The sequence below is a fragment of the Strix uralensis genome, chromosome 2 (genome assembly GCF_047716275.1).
Source record: "Strix uralensis isolate ZFMK-TIS-50842 chromosome 2, bStrUra1, whole genome shotgun sequence".
Classification (NCBI taxonomy): Eukaryota; Metazoa; Chordata; class Aves; order Strigiformes; family Strigidae; genus Strix; species Strix uralensis.
In genome coordinates this window covers 137,947,477-137,970,011 of record NC_133973.1, presented here as the reverse complement: position 1 = coordinate 137,970,011, position 22,535 = coordinate 137,947,477, and the positions used below count along the sequence as shown (strand labels likewise).

Genomic DNA, 22,535 nt, shown 5'->3' with positions numbered 1-22,535 from the left:
TTAATGCGCAAAGGGCCATGACAAGCCGTCAGCTGAACAAGGCACTTGAGAAACGCCAGTGCCCCGGTTCACGCAGCAAGGAAAAACAAGTCCCCAGCAGCAGATGAAGAGAGCGTGTACCTGAGAACACGGTCCGGAGAATTATAAACATCTGCCTGCTTCTTCTAATACTCTTTGAGCCAAAAGGATGGAGAACTGAACATCAGCAACTGCTCCACAGCACGAGCAGTGAGATATCTCTGCTTGGCTTTCCCGGCCTCTCATGAGACAGGCTGTTGAACAGCGAGAACGTGTGTCTTGAATCTCTCTGTAGGGCCTGAGCGAGACAGCGCGCTGGAGTTCACAGAATGACAGAATCATCGAGGTTGGAAAAGCCCTTGAAGCTCCTCCAGTCCAACCATGAACCTCACCCTGACCATTCCCAACTCCACCAGATCCCTCAGCGCTGGGTCAGCCCGACTCTTCAACCCCTCCAGGGATGGGGACTCCCCCCCTGCCCTGGGCAGCCCATTCCAACGCCCAACAACCCCTTCTGCAAAGAAATCCTTCCTAAGAGCCAGTCTGACCCTGCCCTGGCGCAGCTTGAGGCCATTCCCTCTCGGCCTGCCGCTGGTTCCTTGGCTCAAGAGACTCATCCCCCCTCTCTGCACCCTCCTTTCAGGGAGTTGGAGAGGGCCAGGAGGTCTCCCCTCAGCCTCCTCTTCTCCACACTAAACCCCCCCAGTTCCCTCAGCCGCTCCCCATCACACCTGTGCTCCAGACCCTGCACCAGCTCCGTTGCCCTTCTCTGGACACGCTCGAGTCATTCAATGGCCTTTTTGGAGTGAGGGGCCCAAAACTGAACCCAGGAATCGAGGGGCGGCCTCACCAGTGCCGAGCACTGGGGTAAGATCCCTTCCCTGTCCCTGCTGGCCACGCTAGTGCTGATACAAGCCAGGATGCCATTGGCCTTCTTGGCCACCTGGGCACACTGCTGGCTCATTATCAATCAATCCCCCCCCAGGTCCCTCTCTGACTGGCAGCTCTCCAGCCACTCCTCCCCAAGCCTGTAGCGCTGCTGGGGGTTGTTGTGGCCCAAGGGCAGAACCTGGCATAGTTCAGCCCTCCTGCCTTTTCTCTGCCTTTAAGTTATTATGGCACGCCATGGGAGAGAGTTTAAACAAGCCTAAAACTATATTAGAAAACTCTATCACACCAGACTCCCCTCTCCTAACTCACCACCAGTGAGCTGTGTGGAGCAGCGGGGCGGGGACAGTGCTGTCTGGGGGGGACAGGTGTCACAAACAGGGTGTTGTGTGGACGGCGCTGCCCTCTCCCGGGTGCAGCCCTGAGCGCTCAGCTGTGCTCACAGCGCACCCTCAGCCAGTTCCCCGCCAACACCGAGCTGTGTGGTGCGGTGACACACTGGAGGGAAGGGATCCATCCCGAGGGACCTGGGCAGGCTGGAGAGGGGAGAACCCTCTGAACCTCATGGAGGTCAACAAGGCCAAGGGCAAGGTCCTGCCCATGGGTCGGGGCAATCCCAGGCACAAATCCAGGCTGGGCGAGGAGTGGCTGGAGAGCAGCCCCAAGGAGAAGGACTTGGGGGGGTTGGGGGGTGCAAAACTGCCTGTGAGCCAGCAACGTGTGCTGGCAGCCCAGAAAGCCACCCGTGTGCTGGGCTGCACCCAGAGCAGTGTGGGCAGCAGGGCGAGGGGGGGATTCTCCCCTCTGCTCCGCTCTCTGGAGACCCCCCTGCAGTGCTGGGTCCAGCTCTGGGGGCACCAACAGCAGAAGGACACGGACCTGCTCGAGCGGGGCCAGAGGAGGCCACCAAGATGCTTGGAGGGCTGGAGCACCCCCCTGTGAGGACAGGCTGAGAGAGTTGGGGGGTTCAGCTGGAGAAGAGAAGGCTCCGGGGAGACCTTAGAGCGGCCTCCCAGGACTGAAAGGGGCTACAGGAAAGGGGGGAGGGACTCTTGATCAGAGGGGAGGGATAGGATGAGGGGGAATGGGTTTAAACTGACAGAGGGGAGATTTAGATGAGATCTAAGGCAGAAATTGTTCCCTGTGAGGGTGGTGAGGCCCTGGCACAGGTTGCCCAGAGAAGCTGTGGCTGCCCCCTCCCTGGAAGGGTTCAAGGCCAGGTTGGACGGGGCTTTGGGCAACCTGGGCTAGTGGAAGGTGGCCCTGCCTGGGGCAAGGGGGTGGGACTGGATGATCTTTAAGATCCCTTCCAGCCTGCACCAGTCTTTGAATGTCTCACTCCTGCCTTGCTAAGACTGACTTTGGGCTTTACCCCTTTGCCAGTGGCAAGAGCAAGAGCCCTGAATGAACCCTGTTCGTGCCTCCTCTGTCAGCTCAGAGCAGCTGTGGAGCTCCTGGGCTGTGGAAGGTTGTTGCAAAGCAGAGGCTGAAGCTCCCTGCAGCAGGGAGGGTGTTGGTACATTTCCCAGTCCCCTACCCACCCCTGGCTGCTTCTTTGAGCCAAAAGGATGAAGGCACAAGCTAGGCAGAGGCAGGCAGAGAGCTCCAAATGCAGAGGGTGCTGCAAGGGAGCACAGAGCATCCCTCTCACTGCTCTGCCTGACCAGGCTCACAAATCACCCAGACATCCCTAAGCAGCAGCTTCCTGCAATTACAAGCAGCAGAACACATGTGTCAATTAGCTGCACACCAATATCCTCTTTGGTCCTTGATTTAGGCCAGATCTCAGTCCTGGGGTGCAGCAGAGCCAGGCTGTTTCCTCTGAGGTCCTGAGGAGTGGAAGGAGCATCTCTGCTTGGTTACTCCAAAAAGGCCATTGAATGACTCGAGCGTGTCCAGAGAAGGGCAACAGAGCTGGTGCAGGGTCTGGAGCACAGGTGTGATGGGGAGCGGCTGAGGGAACTGGGGGGGTTTAGTGTGGAGAAGAGGAGGCTGAGGGGAGACCTCATGGCCCTCTCCAACTCCCTGAGAGGAGGGTGCAGAGAGGGGGGATGAGTCTCTTGAACCCAGTAACATGGCTGCAGGCCCGTAGGGGTCTGGCAGGGGGACACAGGGACAGCAGCTCGCAGCACCGCGTCCCTGGCTGCCTGCGCTGGGTGGGAGACCTCAGCCAGAGAGAAACACCCGGGGTGGTGAACACAGGAGAGCAGCAACATCTCTGCTCCTGTCCTACGCAAGCTGCCAGGCTACCAAAAAAAAGAAAATCTTAATTCTGTACTGGTTGAGGGCAGCGCTTGGGGCATGGAGACCTCATCACCTGTGGGTTACTTGGAGAGATCAGGCAGGACGGTCGAGCTCTGCTGGACAAGTCTGACAACCGCCTGGTTCTCAGATACTTCTCCTCACCCTGCGCTTTCAGGACATTAATTTCCCCCCGCCCCAGATCCAGACTAAGTCCCTGGCACTGGCTGCAGTTGAGGTCAGCGCTTGTGCTTCGTTAATGCAGCATCACTGCTCACAAACCATCCTGGGAACCGCTGGAGACAACCCACGTCCCTCCCCAGAGCTATGGCCACAGGAAGAGTGGGTGGACAGGGAGCAAACGCGCTTTCTGGGGACCGGATACGTGCTGGGCTCCAGAAACACGCTCGTTTGTTATCACCCCGGGGAATTTAACGCTGCCAAAGAGCTCCCGAACGATGCCACGGCACAACCCCAATGGTAACAAGAGTGCTGGAGGCCTGTTGCCTGTGGGACAGGAGTGTGGGGACAGCTCTGGAGATGCTCCGCACCCCAACGGGCGCGTGTTTCGGTGCCAGGTCAGCTGGGGTGGCAGAGGCAGACCTGAGCTCTCTCCTTGTGGGACACAAACCCCTGTTCGGGCTGGAGAGCTGCTGGCTCAGGCCAAGGAGCCTGCAAAGGCTGTTTGTTCAGAGACAGACCCCCAAAAAACAAGGCCTGGAGGGGCGTGTCCGCACCACGCTGTGCCGCACGGCCTCACGCTCTGTGATCCCAGCACCGGGACCTGCGATCCGCAGGGAACTGTGGTCACCGTCCCTTCTGACCTGCTCTGGATCCGAGAGGGCGAGGGGAGCGCCCCAAGGGGTGTGGGGACAGGCAGTTTTAGGGTGCCCACTCAAACAGGGCTGAGCGCTGAGCCCCAAGAGGGTAACGAGGAGGAGCCCGCCCCTCCCCAAGCGCTGACAGAGCTTTCCTGCCTCCGCACCCCTCTCTAAAACCCGCTCACCTGTTGACTTCTGAAACGTTGTTGATCCTCGCAGCTTCCAGCAGAGCGTCTTCTGAAAACAGAGAAAGAAGAGAAAGCGAGTTAGCAGCCAAACACACGCACGTACCGCGTAACCCAGAGGTGGTGGAGGCCACTGTGGCGGCGAAGGCAGGGCCTGTGCTTACGGCTCTTCTCAAACACCACGGGTGAGGAAGGATCTATTTCTGTGAGCAGGTTACTCCAAAATCCCTCGCTTGCTCCCACAACCTCCCTGCGTGCCCCAGTGCCAGGGCTGCAGCTCTCAAAGCACAGTCAGGAGTGGACATGTGGGAACCTGTGGGCAAGCTGAATCCCCAGCCGGGCCACACAAGTCCCTTCCTCACCTCTCCCAGGCCTAATGCAGATGTTCAAGCAGCTGAAACAGCAGCTTCCCTGCATGCTGCATGGTTAAAACAAGAGATCCCCCGGGCAGCAACTCAGCAGAGGCAGCCAGGGATGTGAATTGCTCCTCCCTGGGGGAGCAGTCTCTCCCAGCCTGCCGGAGATCACCCACATTTGCAGGAAACTAAACTCGGAAAGTGCTGCGGGATGGGCCTGGCAAAAGGCTGGAGCGGAGGGGAAAGGTCATACTGGGGCACCTGAGGATGGGGGTGAGCCAGCAGCAGCTCCAGCAAGGAACCAACTGCATCAACAATGGGAGAAACAAAGATTTCTCACGTTGCCGGTGAAGCGAACCCTGCAAATGGCGGGTTTTAGGGTGCAGCAGGTGTGACGGGGCAGCTGGCACCGTCACCCTCAGCCAGAGGTTGCCAGACACCACGCCAAGGCCAGCCGGTTCCTACCACAGGCACAGAATGACACCTCCTGGCTAGAGGGGGTAAGGGCAGCACCCCAGTTTTTTCACGGATCCGCAGTGTGGCTGGAGCAGGAAAAAAAAAAAACAAAACAAAAAACCACAGTCAACGGAGCTGTACGGGACATTTTGGGAAGCTGGGACAATCCTCCCCAATTCTTACCAGCCTTCGGGTGCTTCCTGCTCTCTCCCCAACATTTTGTGCCTCCTTTCTCTTCTCCAAGTCATTTGTGCCTGTGGCTCGGCCTTCTGGAGTCTTTAACCCGCCTTCCTGGAGAGCACCCTATCCCCTGGGGTATGGGTCCCTCTTTTGGGGTACACACAGCCACAAGCGGGCAGAGGCAATGATTACAGCTCACCCCAGCAGGCAGCTTTCTGCAAAGGTTCGAGCTGCACCGCAAACCTCAATGTTTCCTCCGCTGCCCTGAAAGTAACAGCACTCAGCGGCGCTGCAGGGAGCTATTTCAGCTGACGGATGTCATCGGTGCATCCAAACTAAGAGTTTTCCAGCACAAATTGCTTGTGCTCTTATTAGGAAAGCGGAGATCTGTGGGCACTGCGGGTTTATCCGGGCAGCGTGTCTCAAGGACAGTTCACCAGAGTGTCACAGGGGAGCAGCAGGCATGTTTTTGAGTCCCCCCCACCCCGGGTGACGATGGCTGCTCACGGGCCCGAGGGCGGCAGCAGAGCAAGGGCAGGACGGGGCATGAGGCCTGCCCCTGGCACGGGGCAAATGCCAAGGGCTTGGGGCTGAATGACCTGTGGTGTGTGAGTTACCAAGCGTTCAGCCACCACAGCTGGGACCTGGGCCCCACACAGCATCCTCCTCCCAGTCATGGAACCACGGGCTGGTTTGGGTTGGGAGGGATCTTAAAGATCATCCAGTCCCACCCCCCTGCCCCGGGCAGGGCCACCTTCCACTAGCCCAGATTGCCCAAAGCCCCGTCCAACCTGGCCTTGAACCCTTCCAGGGAGGGAGCAGCCACAGCTTCTCTGGGCAACCTGTGCCAGGGCCTCACCACCCTCACAGGGAACAATTTCTGCCTTAGATCTCACCTAAATCTCCCCTCTGTCAGTTTAAACCCATTCCCCCTCGTCCTATCCCTCCTCCTCGATGACGAGTCCCTCCCCCCTTTTCTGTAGCCCCTTTCAACCCTGGGAGGCCGCTCTAAGGTCTCCCCAGAGCCTTCTCTTCTCCAGCTGAACCCCCCAACTCTCTCAGCCTGTCCTCACAGGGGGGTGCTCCAGCCCCCTGAGCATCTTGGTGGCCTCCTCTGGTCTCACTCGAGCAGGTCCGTGTCCTTCTGATGTTGGTGTCTCCAGAGCTGAACACACTACTGGGTAAAGAACAACGTGGGGCTTCCCCAACCCCCCCAGCAAAGTGAGAGCAAGGGGCAGCCTCTCTGACACACAGCCCGGCTCAGCAAGGGACCCTTGAGCTCCCCAGGCCTGCCCTTCTGCAGCCACATCCCTGCATCTCTGCCCTCTCTGGTGAAAGCGTCCCACCTGCTTCCCACATCCTCGCTGCGGGGTTTGGGGTGCCCATGGCTCTGTCCCCTCTGCCTGCAGCCACGCGGCTGCCCAGCTCTAAACACTACTCACTCCACAAACCGGTTCCTGCACCAAAGCCATGCCTCGGTCTCGCAGACCTTTCCTAATTACTAATTACACAAGACTCCCTATAATGACAGTGAAACCTCCTGGGTAAACCAACCAGTCACAGAATCACAGAATCATCTGGTTGGAAAAGCCCTTGAAGCTCCTCCAGTCCAACCATGAACCTCACCCTGACCGTTCCCAACTCCACCAGATCCCTCAGCGCTGGGTCAGCCCGACTCTTCAACCCCTCCAGGGATGGGGACTCCCCCCCTGCCCTGGGCAGCCCATTCCAACGCCCAACAACCCCTTCTGCAAAGAAATCCTTCCTAAGAGCCAGTCTGACCCTGCCCTGGCGCAGCTTGAGGCCATTCCCTCTTGGCCTGGCGCTGGTTCCTTGGCTCAAGAGACTCATCCCCCCTCTCTGCACCCTCCTTTCAGGGAGTTGGAGAGGGCCAGGAGGTCTCCCCTCAGCCTCCTCTTCACTAGACTAAACACCCCCAGTCGCTGCATTACTCACAGGGAAAGCAACCTCTGACATGCCTGAAACCACCGAGGAAGTGTCCTGCTCTGAAATCCCTCCTGCCCCGGGCCTGTGTCACGCCAGCAGACAAGCTTGGTGCCAACAAGCCTGACCGCTGGCTCCCGAGGAAGGCACCGCGGCGAGTGGGGACAGTCCCCCCTGTGCACACACCATCTCCTCTTCTGGAGCTGGCACCACTCCCGACTCCTGACAGTTGATGTGCTGCGTGCCTGGCACAAAGCCGAGCAGCAAACGCCCCCGCTCCAAGCCCACCTTGCCCAGTGACACCAACGAGGCCACTCCATCTCCTGTCCTGCGGCAGGAAAGCAGGGTGACAACGATGCCAGGCAGAGGCCAAGCCTAGGACTGCACCCCGAACACTCCCCAATGCTGCACGAGCGCCGAGAATGGGACTTGCTGTGGTGCAAACCTCCAGTTACACATCAATCCAAAAGCATGCAACTTGCCCCAACAGCTCACGGGGACTATCCCTGGTGCTTCAGCTCAGACACAGACGTCAGCCTTTCTAGACCGAAACCTAATGCTGTGGCAACAAGGGCTTGTGGCCACCCCCCAACTGCTTCCTTCCTACAGCAGGGCAGACATAAACCACGCCATGAGAAACTTTTGGCTTATCAGGGTAGTAATTCAATCCCTTCCCAACTACAAAACCTTTGTACTTGCCCAAAATATCCTACGCTCAAAGCAGAGGACTGGGGAGAGCCGGAACTGGTGATAGTGTGCACCCTGTCAGCTCAAATCCTCCCCTGCCAGCCTTAGGGACCCAGAGCCAGATCCTGTCCCAGGACACGTCACAAACCCTGGTCACAGAGGCAGGCTGGGGTGCAGCTGACAAGACCAACAGCTATTTTATCTCGGTGGCAAACGCGAGGATCGTTATCTTCACACTGTGGAAAAGTCTGGGTAGCCACCACGGGCCAGCACCCCTCTGGGCTAGGGATCAAGGACAACCCTTTCCCTGCAGGGCTTCCCAGGCCAGCACCGGCAGGCAGGCTCCATCTCCAGGGAGGGATCCCCCCATGCGCCCCCCTCCCCAAGGGGCACCAGCTCCTCTGTTCCACATCAAGCCCCCTCATCCCACCCCGAGCCAGGACGATGAGCAGCGATAGTCACCCTTGGCCAGGTGGTCCCTCAGGTAGCAGTAGGCCAGCGCAGCGACGAGGACAGGCACCGCAGCTCTCGGGGGGCAGCTCCTCTCTCTGCTCCGATGCCCGCCGGGGTCTTCTCCGCGACGACAGCGTCGCTCAGCACCCGAGGGCCACGGCACCGGCTCGCCAAGGGATGCTGCGAGGCCGGAGGGCTCCGGCCCAGGGCAGCCTGTGCCAGCCAGGCTGGTGCTGCGCGGCCTGGGCGTCCACAGCTGGGTCAGGCCTGGGACCTGCAGCCCCAGCCCCTTCGCCGTGGGGGTCCCCTTTGGGCCTGGGCCCCGATCTATGGAGGTGTCCCCCGGGGCCGGCTCCACTGCTAAGGGGGAGCCCCCCACTGCTAGAGGTGTACCCCCGGGGCCTGGCCCCACTATTAACGAGGATACCCTCGTGCCAGGCCCCACTGCTAGGGGGGAACTCCCCACTTCTAAGGGGGAGCCCCCCGGGCCCGGCCCCGCTACCAGGGGTCTCCCCCCGGGGTCCGGGCCCCGCTGCCGCCCTCGCCAGGCCTCGCCCCGCCATGACAGCCCCGCGCTCCCCGGCGTGGGGTCGCGGCGCCCCCTGGCGGTTGAAGCCGGGAGCAACCGCGGCCCAGCCACCACCGGAGCCCCGTAGGCCGCCCGTGACGGCGACAACCACGGTGGCTCCCGGAGGAGCCGCGCCAGCCCCGGCGGCGGCGGGCGGGACGCCAGGGAGGCCAGCATCGTCGCCGCGCTACGCCGCTCTCACCTTCCTTCCTCCCCCCCCCCCACCCCCGGCCCCGCCGCTGAGGAGGCCGGCGAATCAAGATGGCGGCCGCCGGCTGCCCGGCGCGGTCAGGGCCTCGCGCAAGGCCTGATGGGAGTTGTAGTCCTCACCGCGCCCTTCGCCGCGCTGCAGCTGCCGCTGAGGACTACAACCCCCAGGGGGCGCCGTGGTAAGGCCCCCCCCCCCCCCCGGGCATGCCGGGAAAGGGCGCCGGCTCCTGTCCCGGCGTGGGCGGGGCGAGGGAAGCGCTGAGGCACGCGTGTTCGAGACCCGGGCGGGCCCGGAGAGGCTTGTGCACAGGCACGCGCGCTTGCACACACGCGTGCGTGCACACTTGTGCACTTGCAAACGCCCCTGAGCACGTGGGAGGTGCGCACACGCGCACGCCCAGTCACGCGTGTGGGCGTGGGAACTCCTGCACGCCCGCGTCCATGCGCGTGCGCTCGTGTACGTGCGACAGGCAGCCACGCACAACCGCGTGGGCACACGGAGGCCCTGCGGCAGCCCTTCGCACCCCCACCGTGCAAGGGCTTGCACGCGCACAGATGCTCGCCTCTCCTATGGTGTCCCTGCACCCCGGGACGAGCAGCGCTCAGGGTGGAAAATCGGGGAGCAAATACCTCCGGGGGGCTCAGCTGGGGGGTTTGCACACCAGTCGGGGGGTTTGCACGCCAGCCGGATGGATTTACACACCAGTTGGGGGATTTACACACTAGCTGGGGAATTTACACGCCAGTTCAGGGGGTTTGCACGCCAGCTGGGGGGGTTTACATGCCAGTCAGAGGGATTTGCAGGCCTGTTGGGGGGTTTACACGCCAGCCAGGGGTGTTTACACACCAGTTGGGGAGGATTTACATGCCAGTTGGGGGGGTTGCATGCCAGTCAGGGGATTTACACACCAGCCGAGGGGATTTGCACGCTCAGGTGGGCTCAGTGCTGCTGCTGTGTTGTGTGCATCCATGTGAATCCCGGCTGTGCACGCACGTACATGCCTGTGAGCGTGGGGGCACATGCGTGTGCATGCACGTACGTGACACACGTGTGCGGGAGGCACTGAGCCCCGGCAGCGCGGCCCCCCAACATCCCACCCCTGTGGCACCGCCGGCTCCATCCCTGAGGCCGTTTTAATTACTTGTGCATGGCCAGGGATGGATCCAGCAAATCCCTCGGCCCCTCTCCACCCTCAGACCCCCAAAAGGCATCAAGTTGCCCCAAAAAAGCCCCACGGGCCCCTCGGCTGGTCGCTGGCGGCGGTCCGGGACCCTCCCGGCTGTCCCACGGAGCGACAAACAGTAAATCACCGCCCTGTGTGAGAAAAGCTTCTTGGTGGATGAGAAATGTTATAATGATAAAAATATAAAAAATGTTGTAACCGGGTGCTTGAGAGAAACCAAACGCAGAGTCGTGTGGTCCAGGGACGAGGGGAAAGGCGAGCGGCGCGTGGGGCTGGGCTGGGAGAAGGGCTCGCCGCAGAAACGGGTCTTTCAATGATCGTGCAACACTTTTTTCTCGATCCTGGCGTATCTGGCACCGAAAGGCGCGCGGGGCCGCCTCTCCTGTTTCACTGCTCCGGGCCCATCAATATTTCAGAGCCCGAGGAGTTCACCCCGTCTCACAGGCGTTTACAGCTCCGGGAGGAAAACGGGCCCTTTCTGCTTTGTTATTTGGTGAAGAAAATGATTAAATCAGGGTCAGGGTGGGCTGCCCGGAGCCCGGTGCCACATGGGGGTTTCGGGGGGGGGGGGCTACAGCCACCAGTAATCCCCGTGTCTCCGTTATTCCAGCCCGGTGGGACATGACGCACCCTCCTTCAGCGCTTTAATATCGGACAAACTCAGGGCCCGACACAGCTTCTGCGTTGATAATAAGCTGCATTTTAGCCCGAAAAAGTTGACAAAAACATCAGGTTTATTGAGAAGAACTGGGTTTGTCGCATGTTTTATTAATTATCGGCTTTCTGCCCGCCAGCCCCTGGAGAAGAGCTGAAAGCTCCGGGAAGATCGCGGCAGCTCGCCGGTGGCAGCGGCGGCTCAGCTTCCCGCAGGAACCCCGGTTTTTATTTCGTCTCGGCGATGAGCCTGTAGAACCCCGTTTTTTGCATCTCTCGAGTGGCTCCTGGCAGTGCACCCCCCCCCTACACACCCCCGCAGCCCTCGGCGGAGCGTTCGCACAGTTAATTAGCTGGGCACTCGACTAATTAGAGCCTGTCGGGGGGGGGGGTGCAGAATGGAGGTGCAGGGCCCCCCCCGGCCCCCTCACAGCACCGCTGGGACACGGAGAGGTGCTGGGGTGCCCCTGGGGACAACGGGGCCCAAAGAGTGGGTTTGGGGGGAGCTGGGGGGGGGGGGGGGCAACTGGGACTGGGGTGGTGCTGGGGAGGAGGGGAGAGACCTGGTCCCCTCGCTCCCCTCCCCGGTCCCAGTGCCCAGTCCCAGGAGCAGCCAGAAATTGGCATTTCTGCACCCAATTCGGGGTGTGGCTGCGATGGGAGTTGTGTCGCAGGAGCTGCCAGAGGCGCAGGCAGCCCAGTTCCCCCAGTTCCCCAGCCCAGTTCCCCAGCCCAGTTCCCCCAGTTCCCCAGCCCAGTTCCCCAGCCCAGTTCCTCAGCCCAGTTCCTCCAGTTCCCCAGCCCAGTTCCCCCAGCCCGACTCCCTGGCTCCCCCAGTTCCCAGTTCTCCCAGCCCAGTTCCGCCAGCTCCATCAGCCCAGTTCCCCCAGTCTGACTCCCCAGCTCCCCCAGCTTTGCTCCTCAGTTCCCAGTTCTCCCAGCCCAGTTCTCCCACCCGGGCTCCCTGGCTTCCCCAGCTCAGTTCCCCCAACTCTGCTCCTCAGCTCCCAGTTCTCCCAGTCCAGTTCCCAAGCTCCCCCAGCCCAGTTCCCCCAGCTCCTCCAGAACAGCTCCCCCACCCCAGTTCCCCCAGTCTGACTCCCCAGCTCCCCCAGCTCCTCAGCTCCCAGTATTCCCAGCCCAGCTCCAAGCTCTCCCAGTCCAGTTCCCCCAGTTTCTCCAATTCCCCACCCCAGTTCCCCCAGCCTGGCTCCCTGGCTCCCCCAGCTCCCAGTTCTCCCAGTCCAGTTCCCAAGCTCCCCCAGCCCAATTCCCCCAGCTCCTCCAGAACAGCTCCCCCACCCCAGTTTCCCCCCCCCAGTTTCTCCAGCCTGACTCCCCAACTCCCCCAGCTCCTCAGCTCCCAGTTCTCCCAGTCCAGTTCCCAAGCTCCCCCAGCCCAGTTTCCCCAGTCTGACTCCCCAGTTCTGCTCCTCAGCTCCCAGTACTCCCAGCCCAGCTCCTCATTCCCCCAGCCCAGTTCTCCCAGCCTGGCTCCCCCAGTTCCCCCAGTTGCCCAGCCCAGTGCCCCCGGCTGGCTCCCTCGCCCCATGCCCCGCACTCAGGCAGGATTTCCAGGCCCGCAGCTGATGTCGGTTCTATTTTAGGCTCGGTTCTGCACACCGACAGGCCTCGGCTGGGGACGTGGGTGCTCCCGCTGCTCCCGAGAGCCGGAATTGCCGGCGGGGGTGGGCAAAGCCAGGCTGGGAAAGGCTGCGGGGTGCTGGCACCCACTCTGCTTCCCTGGGGACAAGGTGGGAAGGGAAATAAAAACCCAGGTTTTTAGAGCAAAGCAGCCAGGGGGCTGTCTGGGGGGGCTGGGCAGAGGGGGACGAGGGGACAGGGGCCCCCCAACACCAGCCACAGCGAAGCGGCCGCTGTGACCCGCTGGGGGGGGGCAGCGGGGTCCCCACGCCGGGGTTATCCGTGTTAGCTGGGAGGGGGTGACCCCAGTCTCCCCCGGTTCCTCTCCCCGGCTCAGAACTGCTGGTCCCCGGGCTGCAGGTGACCCCCCCCTCCGGGTACCCCCCTTCTCCTGGGGACAGGCCTGGGCCACCCGCCCTCCCCGCTGCTGCCGGCCAAGGCCTGGCTTTGCTGGGCCCAGCTCATGCGTGCGGCGCGTCCCCGTTTAACGGCGGCTCAGGGGACCAGAGGGGGCCCGGTCGCTTTTCTGGGCAGGGAGGGAGAAACCCCGAGGGAGGCGGCGGGAGGGCCCGGCCCTGCCACGGGGCGATGCTCGGGTGGGCAGCGGGACACGGAGTCACCGAGCGGGTCCCTGTCCCCGGTGTCGGCACCGTGGGCCCTGCGGCTGCACGTCCCGCCCGGAGGAGACCCCCAGAAACCGGGGCCGGCAGCAGGATGGGGGGTGTGCGTGTGTGTGTGTGTGTGCACGTGTGTGTGTGTGAGAGCACACGTGTGTGTGTGAGTGTGCGTGTGCACATGTGTGTGTGTGCACGTGTGTGTGAGCACACGTGTGTGTGTGAGTGTGCGTGTGCACATGTGTGTGCGCACACGTGTGTGTGAGAGTGTGTGCGCACATGTGTGTGTGCACGTGTGTGTGTGCACACGTGTGTGTGCGCACGTGTGTGTGTGCGACTGTGTGTGCACATGTGTGTGCGCACGTGTGTGTGAGTGAGAGTGTGTGTGTGCGAGTGTCTGTGTGTGTGCACGTGTGTGTGCGCGCGAGTGTGCGCGCAAGTGTGTGTGCATGTGTGTGTGCGTGTGTGTGCGCACGTGTGTGTGAGTGTGTGAGTGTGCGTGTGCACGTGTGTGTGTGCACGTGTGTGAGTGTGTGTGTGCGAGTGTGCGTGTGTGTGCATGTGTGTGTGTGCGTGCGTGTGCACGTGTGTGTGCACATGTGTGTGCGTGTGCGTGTCTGTGTGCGTGTGCACGTGTGTGTGCACGTGTGTGTGCACGTGTGTGTGCACATGTGTGTGTGTGCACGTGTGTGTGCACGTGTGTGTGCATGCGTGTGTGTGCACATGTGTGTGTGCATGTGTGTGTCTGTGTCTCTGTGTGTGTGCAGGTGTGTGTGTGCGCGCACGTGTCTGTGCGTGTGCGCAGCCATGTATGTGTGCGTGTGTGTGCACACATGTGTGTGCACGTGTGCATGTGCATGTGTGTGTGCACGTGTGTGCACGTGTGAGTGCACCCGTGTGCACGTGTGTGCGCAGCCGTGTGTGTGTGTGCATGTGTGTGTGCGCGCACGTGTTTGTGTGCACCCGTGTGTGTGTGCAGGCAGAGGATGTGTCTGTACACCCGTGTGTTTGCACCCATGTGCAAGCACAGGACATGCGTGTGCACGTGTGTGTGCACAGCTGTGTGTGTGCACCCATGTGTGTGCACCCGTGTGTGTGTGTGCACCCATGTGCAGGCACGAGGCATGTGTGTGCACCCGTGTGTGCGCAGCTCTGTGTGTGTGCACAGGACATGTGTGTGCACACCCATGTGTGTGTGTGTGCGCGCCCGTGTGCATGTGTGTGCACCTGTGTGTGTGTGGGTGTGTGCGTGTGTGTGCAACCATGTGCAGGCACGGGATGTGTGTGTGCACCCGTGTACGTGTGTGTGCGTGTGTGTGCGCACCCATGCGTGTGCCCTGCATGTGTGTGCAGGCAGGGCCGTGTCCGTGCCCCCGTGTCCATGTCCCCGCACAGGGGGGTGGGGTTGTGTGTGTGTGTGCGTGTGAGAGTGTGTGTGCGCGCATGTGTGTGAGTGTGCGTGTGTGTGTGCGTGTGTGTGAGTGCGTGAGTGCACGTGTGTGTGTGTGAGAGTGTGTGAGTGCACGTGTGTGTGAGAGAGTGTGTGTGAGTGTGTGTGTGTGTGTGTCCGTCCGTGTGCCCGCTCCCGGTGTCCCCCCGGCCTCTCTCCCACCCCCCGGTGCCCCCGCTCAGACTCTCTCCCCTCCCCCAGTGCCCCCCCCGGGTTCTCCCGGTGCCACCCCCGACTCTCCCGCCCCCCCCTCCCCGCTGCTCCCGGTGCCCCCCCTCGGGCTCTCTCCCCTCCCCCGGTTCCCCCCCCGGAGTCTCCCACATCCCCCCCGGTGCTCCTAACGCCCCCCCGAGCTCCCACCCCTCCCGGTGTCCCCCCACGGCCTCTCTCCCACCCCCCCGGTGCTCCCGGTCCCCCCCCTCCTTCCCTCCCTCCCCCGCTGCTCCCGGTGCCCCCCCCTCGGGCTCTCTCCCCTCCCCCGGTGCCCACCCCCGGGTTCTCCCGGTGCCCCCCCCCGACTCTCCCGCCCCCCCCCCGGTGCCCCCGGCCCCGCCCCGGCCCCGCCCCGGCCCATCGCCCCCCGCGCACCGGGCGGTGCCGCGCACCGGGGATGTCGCCGCCGCCGCCGCCGCTGCCACCGTAGGGGCCGCCGCCACCCGCGGCCACCGGCACCGGCGTGGGGAGGGAGGGGGCGGGGGGTGGGGGTGTCGCGGGGGCCATGTCCGGTCGCGACAGCGTCCAGATCCCCGACGATCGCGACTTCGGGGCGTTCCGGGCGGAGTGTGAGTCGGAGCGGGGCTGGAGCCTCACCTACAGCAAGGGGGGGGTCACCGTCTGGGTCCAGCTGCTGGAGCCCGAGCGCTCCCTCCACAAGATCAAGGTGAGCCCCCCCCCCGCACCCCCACACCCCCCTCCCGAACCCCCACCGGGAACCGGGGGGACCCAGCGCTCCGCGGCGGGCGGCGAAGGGCGACCCCTGGGGAGCCTGGGGCAATGGGGGGGGTGCTGGGGGCTGGCGAGGATGCGCGGGGGGGGGACCTGGAGGCGAGTGGGGTCCCTGGGGTGAGTGGGGACCCCACAGCAAGGGGGGATTTGGGGGGCCGAGCGGCACCCATGGGTGATGGGGCACCCTGGGGTGAGTGGGGACGGTGGGGTGAGTGGGGACCCCACAGCAAGGGGGGATTTGGGGGGGCGAACGGCACCCACGGGTGATGGGGCACCCTGGGGTGAGTGGGGACCCTCCAGTGATCCAGCACCCTGCGGCGGGGGGGGGACTTGGCCGAGCTGCCACCCCATTGCGAAAAGGGACCCCAGGACAAGTGGGGACCCTGGGAGTGAGGGGGACCCCAGGACAAGCAAGGCCTTGGCGGGGGGGGGGGATGGCGAGCCAGTGCTGTGGGGTGAGCAGAGACAAGTAGGGGCCCCTGGGGACTGCACAGGGGTGACAAGGGACTCACCCAGCGACAAGTGGGGACCCACGGGGGGTGGTGGGACTGTGGGGCCTCGCTGCTGCCTGGTGTGTCCCCCCCCTTCTCCCCACCACCCTGGGGAACCCCCCCAGCCCTCCTCGGGGCCTGGTGGCCACTAGCCTGCTGTCCCCGGGACTGTCCCCAACCGGGGTTGTCCCCTCGCCCTGGGGTGCCCGCTGCACCCCCTCTCCTCCCAGGTTCCCCGGGTCCCTGCCGCGTCCCCCCCCCACCCCCGGTGCCACCGGGCTGGCACAGCCGGGCACCCCCTGGCTCGTCCCTCGGGCACCAGAATCAAAGGGAAAACTTAGGACAGGAGCAGCGTCCGGCCGAGGTTGCTGGTGGCCACCGGGCCACCATCGTGCCACGCTGGAGCCTCTGGCCAGCTCTCTGGCAGGGCTGGCACTGGCGTCACCGTCCCTGCCGTCCCCTCGGTGAAGCTTTGCCCGGTGCAACGGGTTGTGTCGCTTCGGCCATCGGTGCCGAGGCCTGGCAAGCGGTGACGGTGACGGTGACGCGGCCTGTTCGCAGGCCACGCGACAGCCAGTGCCGGGGACACCCGGTCCCTGGGGTGGTGGCACCGCCTGTGCGCGGCCGCCCGCCAGGAAATCGCCGGCATGGCGGAACCGCGGCCGCGTGTTTGACGTGGTTTGGGCTACGGTGACAGCGGGGATGGGTCCTCGCTGTGGGCCAGTGGCAGCCGTAGCAGCGAGTCCCATAGTGGGGACACACACACAGACAGTCCCTGGGGTGTGGGGGGGTCCCTGGTGCTCCCCCCACACCCCTTTCCTGTAACGGGATGTGGGGTGCCCATCACCGTGGGCTCTGGGCACGCTGAGGCCCCCCTGCCCCCCCGCCCCCCACCCCGGCCCCACTGTTTGCTCTCAGGGTGTTGCTGCAGCCCAAAATGTCTCCGGGGTGCTGCTGGGGTGCGAGCAGGGAGGGCACAGGGTGTGTGGGGGTGTCACTGCCTGTCCCCTGCCTGTCCCCTGCCTGTCCCCTGCCCATCCCTGCGTGCCACGATCGGCATGGTGGGCAACCGACCCCAGGGTGTCCTGGCCCAGCACGGGACCCTTGGTGCCTGAAGCCACCCATGGGGGGGTCCCCGATGCCGTTGCGAGGTGGGGGGGGGACACCCACCCACCCACCAGTCCCTGTGTCACCCCTCCCTCGGTCCCCAACGCCCCCTCCCCCCAGGCCGGGATGGGCACACGTGGCATCGCCAACATGGCCCGGCCACGCCACAACTTGCCGGGGAGGGGGCTGGGGGCTGCCTGCTGTGCCTGCCCCCCCCCCCCCTCCAAAAAAAGCTTTTTGCCTCGCAATTCCCCTGCTCCTGCTTTGTAATTAACTGGAAGGCGAAGGTCTGGCGGCCCCCCCCGGGCCCCCCCTCGCCGCCTCCCCTCCCATTAGGGATGCAGCTCTCGTCTAACCTGTTTTCTGGAGTCTGGAAACTCAAGTTTGTGCCGCCGGGACCTGCCACAGCCCGGGGCTGATTCATCAGCCGGACACATACACACGAGATTCGGTGGCCTCAGGGCTACCCCGATGGCTACGGGATGGGGGACCCCAACCAGGACCCCCCCCTCCCTACCCCGGGAGACGCTGCCCTTGGGAATGGGCTACCCCGAGAGGATGGCCAGGAGCCATCCCGTGGGATAGGGCAGGGCTGGAGTTTCACTGGGCTTTGCCGGCGTGGCCAGCGTGGCCGGGCTGTGGGAAGCCACAGGGACGTACACGGACTGGCCGTCCCTGCCCACACCGCGGCTCCTGCTCGTTAATTATTCATCGGGTCACCTTGAGACGCGGCGCCCGGTTACTAATGAACATCTGGGCCACGGGAGACATCTTCTCTTTAATTAATGACCCACGTGGCCGTGGCCACCAGCCAGGGCCGCAGGGAAGGCCCCTCCGGGCAGGAGGGCACCCACCTTTGTGGCAGAGTCCCCCCCACCCTGAGGATGTGGGGCAGGGGGTTGGGGGTGACCCCCCACCACCCCCAGGAGAGTTTTCTCCATCTCCAGGGGGTCCCCAACCAGCTGGGTGGCCTCTGTGAGTGTGTCCCCAAGGTGGCCACGGCCCCCCAAGGTTGTGGGGGGGCTCCCCACTGGATCTGCTCCTGTCCCACAGCCCAGCACGGTGTGGGTAGCCCCTGTCGTGGCCCAGAGCTGAACCCCCAAAACCAAGACACACCCCCCCCGAGTGGTCCCAGGGGCAGAGCCTGGCACGGGTGGCCCCTGTCACCCATTGCCTCCACCTGCCTCCTCTTGCTCTTCCTTCCTCCTCCTCCTCCTCCTCCTCCTCCTTGCCCTGTAGACGTCAGAGTCAATATTGACTCAGGGCTGGGGCGCTTCCCGGGTGGCACCGTCTCCTCTCACCCCCCTCCCATCCCCCCGAGCCCCCTGGCACCCCCGGGGACATGAGTCACCCACAAGTGGCACGTAGCCAGTGTGGGCAGGTCCTGAGTCACCCGGTGGGGCTCGGCGCACCGGCCTCGCCACCTCGGGAACAACCGGGAGCGGCGGTGGCACCCCGATCCCGCGTCCAGCACAGTGCCAGGGAACAGGGGGGTCCCCAAATGTGTCCCCTGGGGCTGTGCCCCCTGAAACTGTCCCCTTCCGAGCCCTTGGCCGAACGGAGGCTCCCGTGGTGGGGTTGGAGTGTGGGGACGTGCGGGTGGGGACGGGCTCTGTGTGTTGGGGACAGGCTCTGTGGGTTGGGGACAAGCTCTGTGGGTTGGGGACAGGTTCTGTGGGGCAGGGACAGACTCTGTGGGGTTGGGGACAACCTTTGTGGGGCAGGGACAGGTTCCATGGAGTTGGGGACAGACTCTATGGGGCAGGGGTGGACTCTCTGGGGTTGGGGACAGGCACCATGAATTGGGGACAGGTTCTGTGGGGTTGGGGACAATCTCTGTGGGGCAGGGACAGGTTCCATGGGGCAGGGACAGACTCTGTGAGGTTGGGGATGGGCTCTGTGGTGTTGGGGACAGGTTCCATGAAGTTGGGGACAGACTCTAGGAGGCAGGAGTGAACTCTGTGGGGTTGGGAACAGACTCCATGGAACAGGGACAGACTCTGTGGGGTTGGGGACAGACTCCGTGAAGTTGGGGACAGGCTCCGTGGGTTGGGGACAGGGCTTGGGGTGCAGCCGGCCACACATGCCCAGGCTACGGTGGGGCTCTGGGTGGCAAACTGGGCCAGACTGGGCTGAGCTGCTGGTTGGGATCCAGCTCCTCTCGGGGGGGGGTGGGGGTGGTGGTGTTGGGTTTTGGGGAACCTGAGAGGAGACACACACCCCCCCGGGGGTCCCCATGGCCCACCCTCCCGCCCTGGGGTCCCCATGACTGCTCCTGGGGGTCCCCACGGCCACCCCCCCCACCTCAGGGGTCCCCATGGCCGCCCTCCCACCCAGGGTCCCTACTTCCCTCCTCGCTCCTGGGGGTCCCCACAACCGCCCCTCCCATTGCCTTGGGGGTCCCCACAGCCACCCCTCATCCTTGGGATCCCCACAACTGCCCCCCTTCACCCCCCCGGGGGTGGTTTCTCACCCCCCCCCCCCCTTGCAGTGCAGGATGGAGTGCAAGGACGTGCCGGCGGAGACGCTGTACGACGTGCTGCATGACATCGAGTATCGGAAAAAGTGGGACACCAACGTCATCGAGACCTTCGACATCGGGAAGCTGACGGTCAACTCCGACGTGGGCTACTACGCCTGTGAGGAGGGGGGGGGGTCCCCAAAAAGTGCTGGGGGGGTCCCCGGCGTGTGTGTGGGAGCAAAGCCGTGGTGCTGTCTGGGTTCGGTGGTGCCCGGGTGTCGCTGGCAGGAGCCCAGGTACCGTTTTGGGAGGGATTTGGGGGGCAGGCTGGGACCCCCAAGGCCTGTGCTTTGAGGGGGGGGCTTACCCGCGTCCCCCACCGCTGCTGTCCCCAGGGAAGTGCCCTAAACCCCTGAAGAACCGCGATGTCATCACGCTGCGCTCCTGGTTGCCCATGGGCAACGACTACATCATCATGAACTACTCCGTCAAGCACCCCGTGAGTCCTGGGGGGGGACACATCTGGAGGGGGGGCACATCTGGGGGGGGCTGCGTTTGCCCCGGGGTCGGTCAGAGCTCAGGAGGTCGGGCTGGAGGCATTGGGGTGGGGGGGGTTTGGGGGTCAGGGCAGCTCTGCCTGCAGTCGGTGCTTGCCTGTACCCCGTTCTGCCACCGATGTGTGTGTGTGTGTCCCCAGAAATACCCCCCCCGCAAGGACATGGTGCGGGCAGTGTCCATCCAGACGGGCTACCTGATCGAGGGGACGGGAGCCAAGAGCTGCACCATCACCTACCTGGCCCAGGTGGACCCCAAAGGTAAGGGGGGGCCCCTCCGCACCCCACTGTCCTCGGGGACGGGCACCCTCCAGTTCCTAACGGATCAGCCGAGGTTCTAAACGGGGCTGGACGGTTTTTGGGGCCGGGGGGGGGTCACGGGGGGGGCTCGGGGACAGGCAGCAGCGGGCCCGGAGGCAGCCGGGAGCATCTCGGGCCACAGCCCAGGAGTGTGAGAGCAATGCCAGGAGGAAACATTTTGACCCAATTCTCGTGAAATATTTTATTTTGGGGGGGGTAGAAGAAGCGGCTGGAATGCTGAAAGAGCTTTTTTTGAACTCGGCGAGAAGCTGAGAGCGGTTTGGGTTGAAACCTGATTTCCATGGGCTGTTCCCCCTCCCCGGCTCACCCTGTCCCCTCTCCGGGTGGGTGTCCCCAAACCCTCCTGTCCCCATGATGGGTGACCTGGGGGTCCCAGCTGTCCCCAAAGTGGGTGATCCGGGGACGCTGGCTGTCCCAAAGTGGGTGACCTGGGGGTCCCAGCTGTCCCCGTGGTGGGTGAGTGGGGGGGTCCCATGATGGGTGACCCAGGGGTCCAGGCTGTCCCAAAGTGGGTGACTGGGGGGTCCCAAGATGGGTGACCTGGGGGGTCCTGGCTGTCCCCATGGCAGGTGACCTGGGGGGTCCCAGCTCTCCCCAAGATAGGTGACTGGGGGGTCCCGTGATGGGGGACCTGGGGGCCCAGGGTGTCCGAAAGTGGGTGAGTGGGGGATCCAAGATGGGTGATCTGGGGGTCGTGTGATGGGTGACCTGGGGGATCCCAGCTGTCCCTGTGGCAAGTGACCGGGGGGTCCTGCGATGGGTGACCTGGGGGTCCCAGCTGTCCCAAAGTGGGTGACCCAGGGGTCCCAGCTGTCCCCAAGCAGGTGACCCAGGGGTCCCTGCTGTCCCCGTGGCAGGTGACTGGGAGGTCCCGTGATGGGTGACCCAGGGGTCCCTGCTGTCCCCACAGCTGGGGGGTGCCGGGGGTGCCGCTCCCAGCCCAGCTCCTTTTACCCCGCAGGTTCCCTGCCCAAGTGGGTGGTGAACAAATCCTCACAGTTCCTGGCCCCCAAGGTGAGTCAGCCACAACAGGGGGTGGGGGGGTTTCCAGGAGGGGGTGAGGAGTCCAACCAGCCTTCCTCCCAGGCGATGAAGAAGATGTACAAGGCGTGCCTGAAGTACCCCGAGTGGAAGCTGAAGCACAACCCGCACTTCAAGCCCTGGCTGTTCCCGGAGCAGAGCCGGCTGCCGGCGCTGCCGCTCTCCGAGCTCTCCCTCCAACATGCCGACTCCCTGGAGAACATCGACGAGAGCTCCTTGGCCGAGACCAAAGACGACCGCGGCGAGGCCAGCGACGAGGACAGCGTTAACTGAGACCCCCCCCTGCTAGGACGCCCCCTCGGGGGCTCTTTTGTCCCTGTGTCCCCCCCCATCCCGTCCCCCAACACGGTTTGTGTCTCTCTCTTGCACGCTGCTGGCTTGAGGGGATGGGGACAACCCCCCCCAACGCTGCCACCCCCCCCCCCAACTGTCACCCCCCCCTGCTTGGGGACAGCGGGGATGGGGTCTCTCCACAGCTGGGGGCTGCCACCTGCCTCCCCCCCTTCACCTGAGGGTGGGAAACTGGGGGGTGTCCGGTCCCTTCACAGCCACCGCGGGACACCGATGTCGTCCCCATGGGTGGCAAACCCAAAGTGCTCTTCAGCTCTCGCCCCCGGGGGGGGCGCAGAGGAAAGTGGGGGGCCCTGCCCCTGCTCCCCAACCCTGGGGGCAGCCCCCACCCCTTCCCCACGCACCCCCTCTGCTCCCCTGTTCCTCCTCCCCCTCCCCTCTGTGACAGCCTTCCTCCTGCGTGGGAACCCCCCCCCAAGGGCCCCCCCCAAGATGGGGGGGCTGTGGCACCTCCAGGCATGCTGGGGCAGGGGGGGTGTCTTTGGGGTCTTGCAGCATCTCCAAGCATGGGGGGGGGGGCGGGGCTTGGGGGGCTCCTGGCTTGTCCAAGCATGTGGGGGGTGGGGAGGGGACTTGGGGGGGGTCCCAGCACCTCCAGGCATGTTCAGGGGGGTGTCTTTGGGGTCTTGGAGCACCTCCAGGCATGTGGGGGGGCTTGGGGGCTCCTGGCCCCTCCAGATGCGCGGGGGGGGGGGTGGGGGGGCTCCTGGA

General features: G+C 64.0%; 2 protein-coding genes across 2 annotated transcripts in view; one reads left to right on the top strand and one right to left on the bottom strand.

The window, feature by feature from the left end:
- The window catches only part of CLPB (ClpB family mitochondrial disaggregase), a 96,550-nt gene extending 87,535 nt beyond the window's left edge, over positions 1 to 9,015 (bottom strand). The window contains exons 1-2 of the mRNA XM_074860611.1: positions 8,239 to 9,015; positions 4,154 to 4,205 (exon numbers count right to left, since the gene is read on the bottom strand). Coding sequence (XP_074716712.1) covers positions 4,154 to 4,205; positions 8,239 to 8,974 — 788 coding nt within the window. The 5' untranslated portion in view covers positions 8,975 to 9,015. The remainder of the gene's footprint in view (positions 1 to 4,153; positions 4,206 to 8,238) is intronic.
- A 6,233-nt stretch (positions 9,016 to 15,248) lies between these two features.
- On the top strand, positions 15,249 to 21,835 carry STARD10 (StAR related lipid transfer domain containing 10). Its single transcript, XM_074860610.1, has 6 exons — positions 15,249 to 15,433; positions 19,588 to 19,735; positions 19,953 to 20,056; positions 20,255 to 20,372; positions 21,394 to 21,446; positions 21,519 to 21,835. Exons 1-6 carry the CDS (start codon positions 15,272 to 15,274, stop codon positions 21,744 to 21,746), a joined length of 813 nt encoding a protein of 270 aa, XP_074716711.1. The 5' UTR covers positions 15,249 to 15,271; the 3' UTR covers positions 21,747 to 21,835.
- Positions 21,836 to 22,535: the final 700 nt, after the last annotated feature.

What these genes read in the sequence shown, in the direction of transcription:
- STARD10 (XM_074860610.1), top strand. Translation starts at nt 15,272, where the DNA reads ATGTCCGGTCGCGACAGCGTCCAGATCCCCGACGATCGCGACTTCGGG. An exon ending in CGACGTGGGCTACTACGCCT is followed by an intron (nt 19,736 to 19,952) that starts GTGAGGAGGGGG and finishes TGCTGTCCCCAG; the next exon opens with GGAAGTGCCCTAAACCCCTG. An exon ending in GGCCCAGGTGGACCCCAAAG is followed by an intron (nt 20,373 to 21,393) that starts GTAAGGGGGGGC and finishes TTTACCCCGCAG; the next exon opens with GTTCCCTGCCCAAGTGGGTG.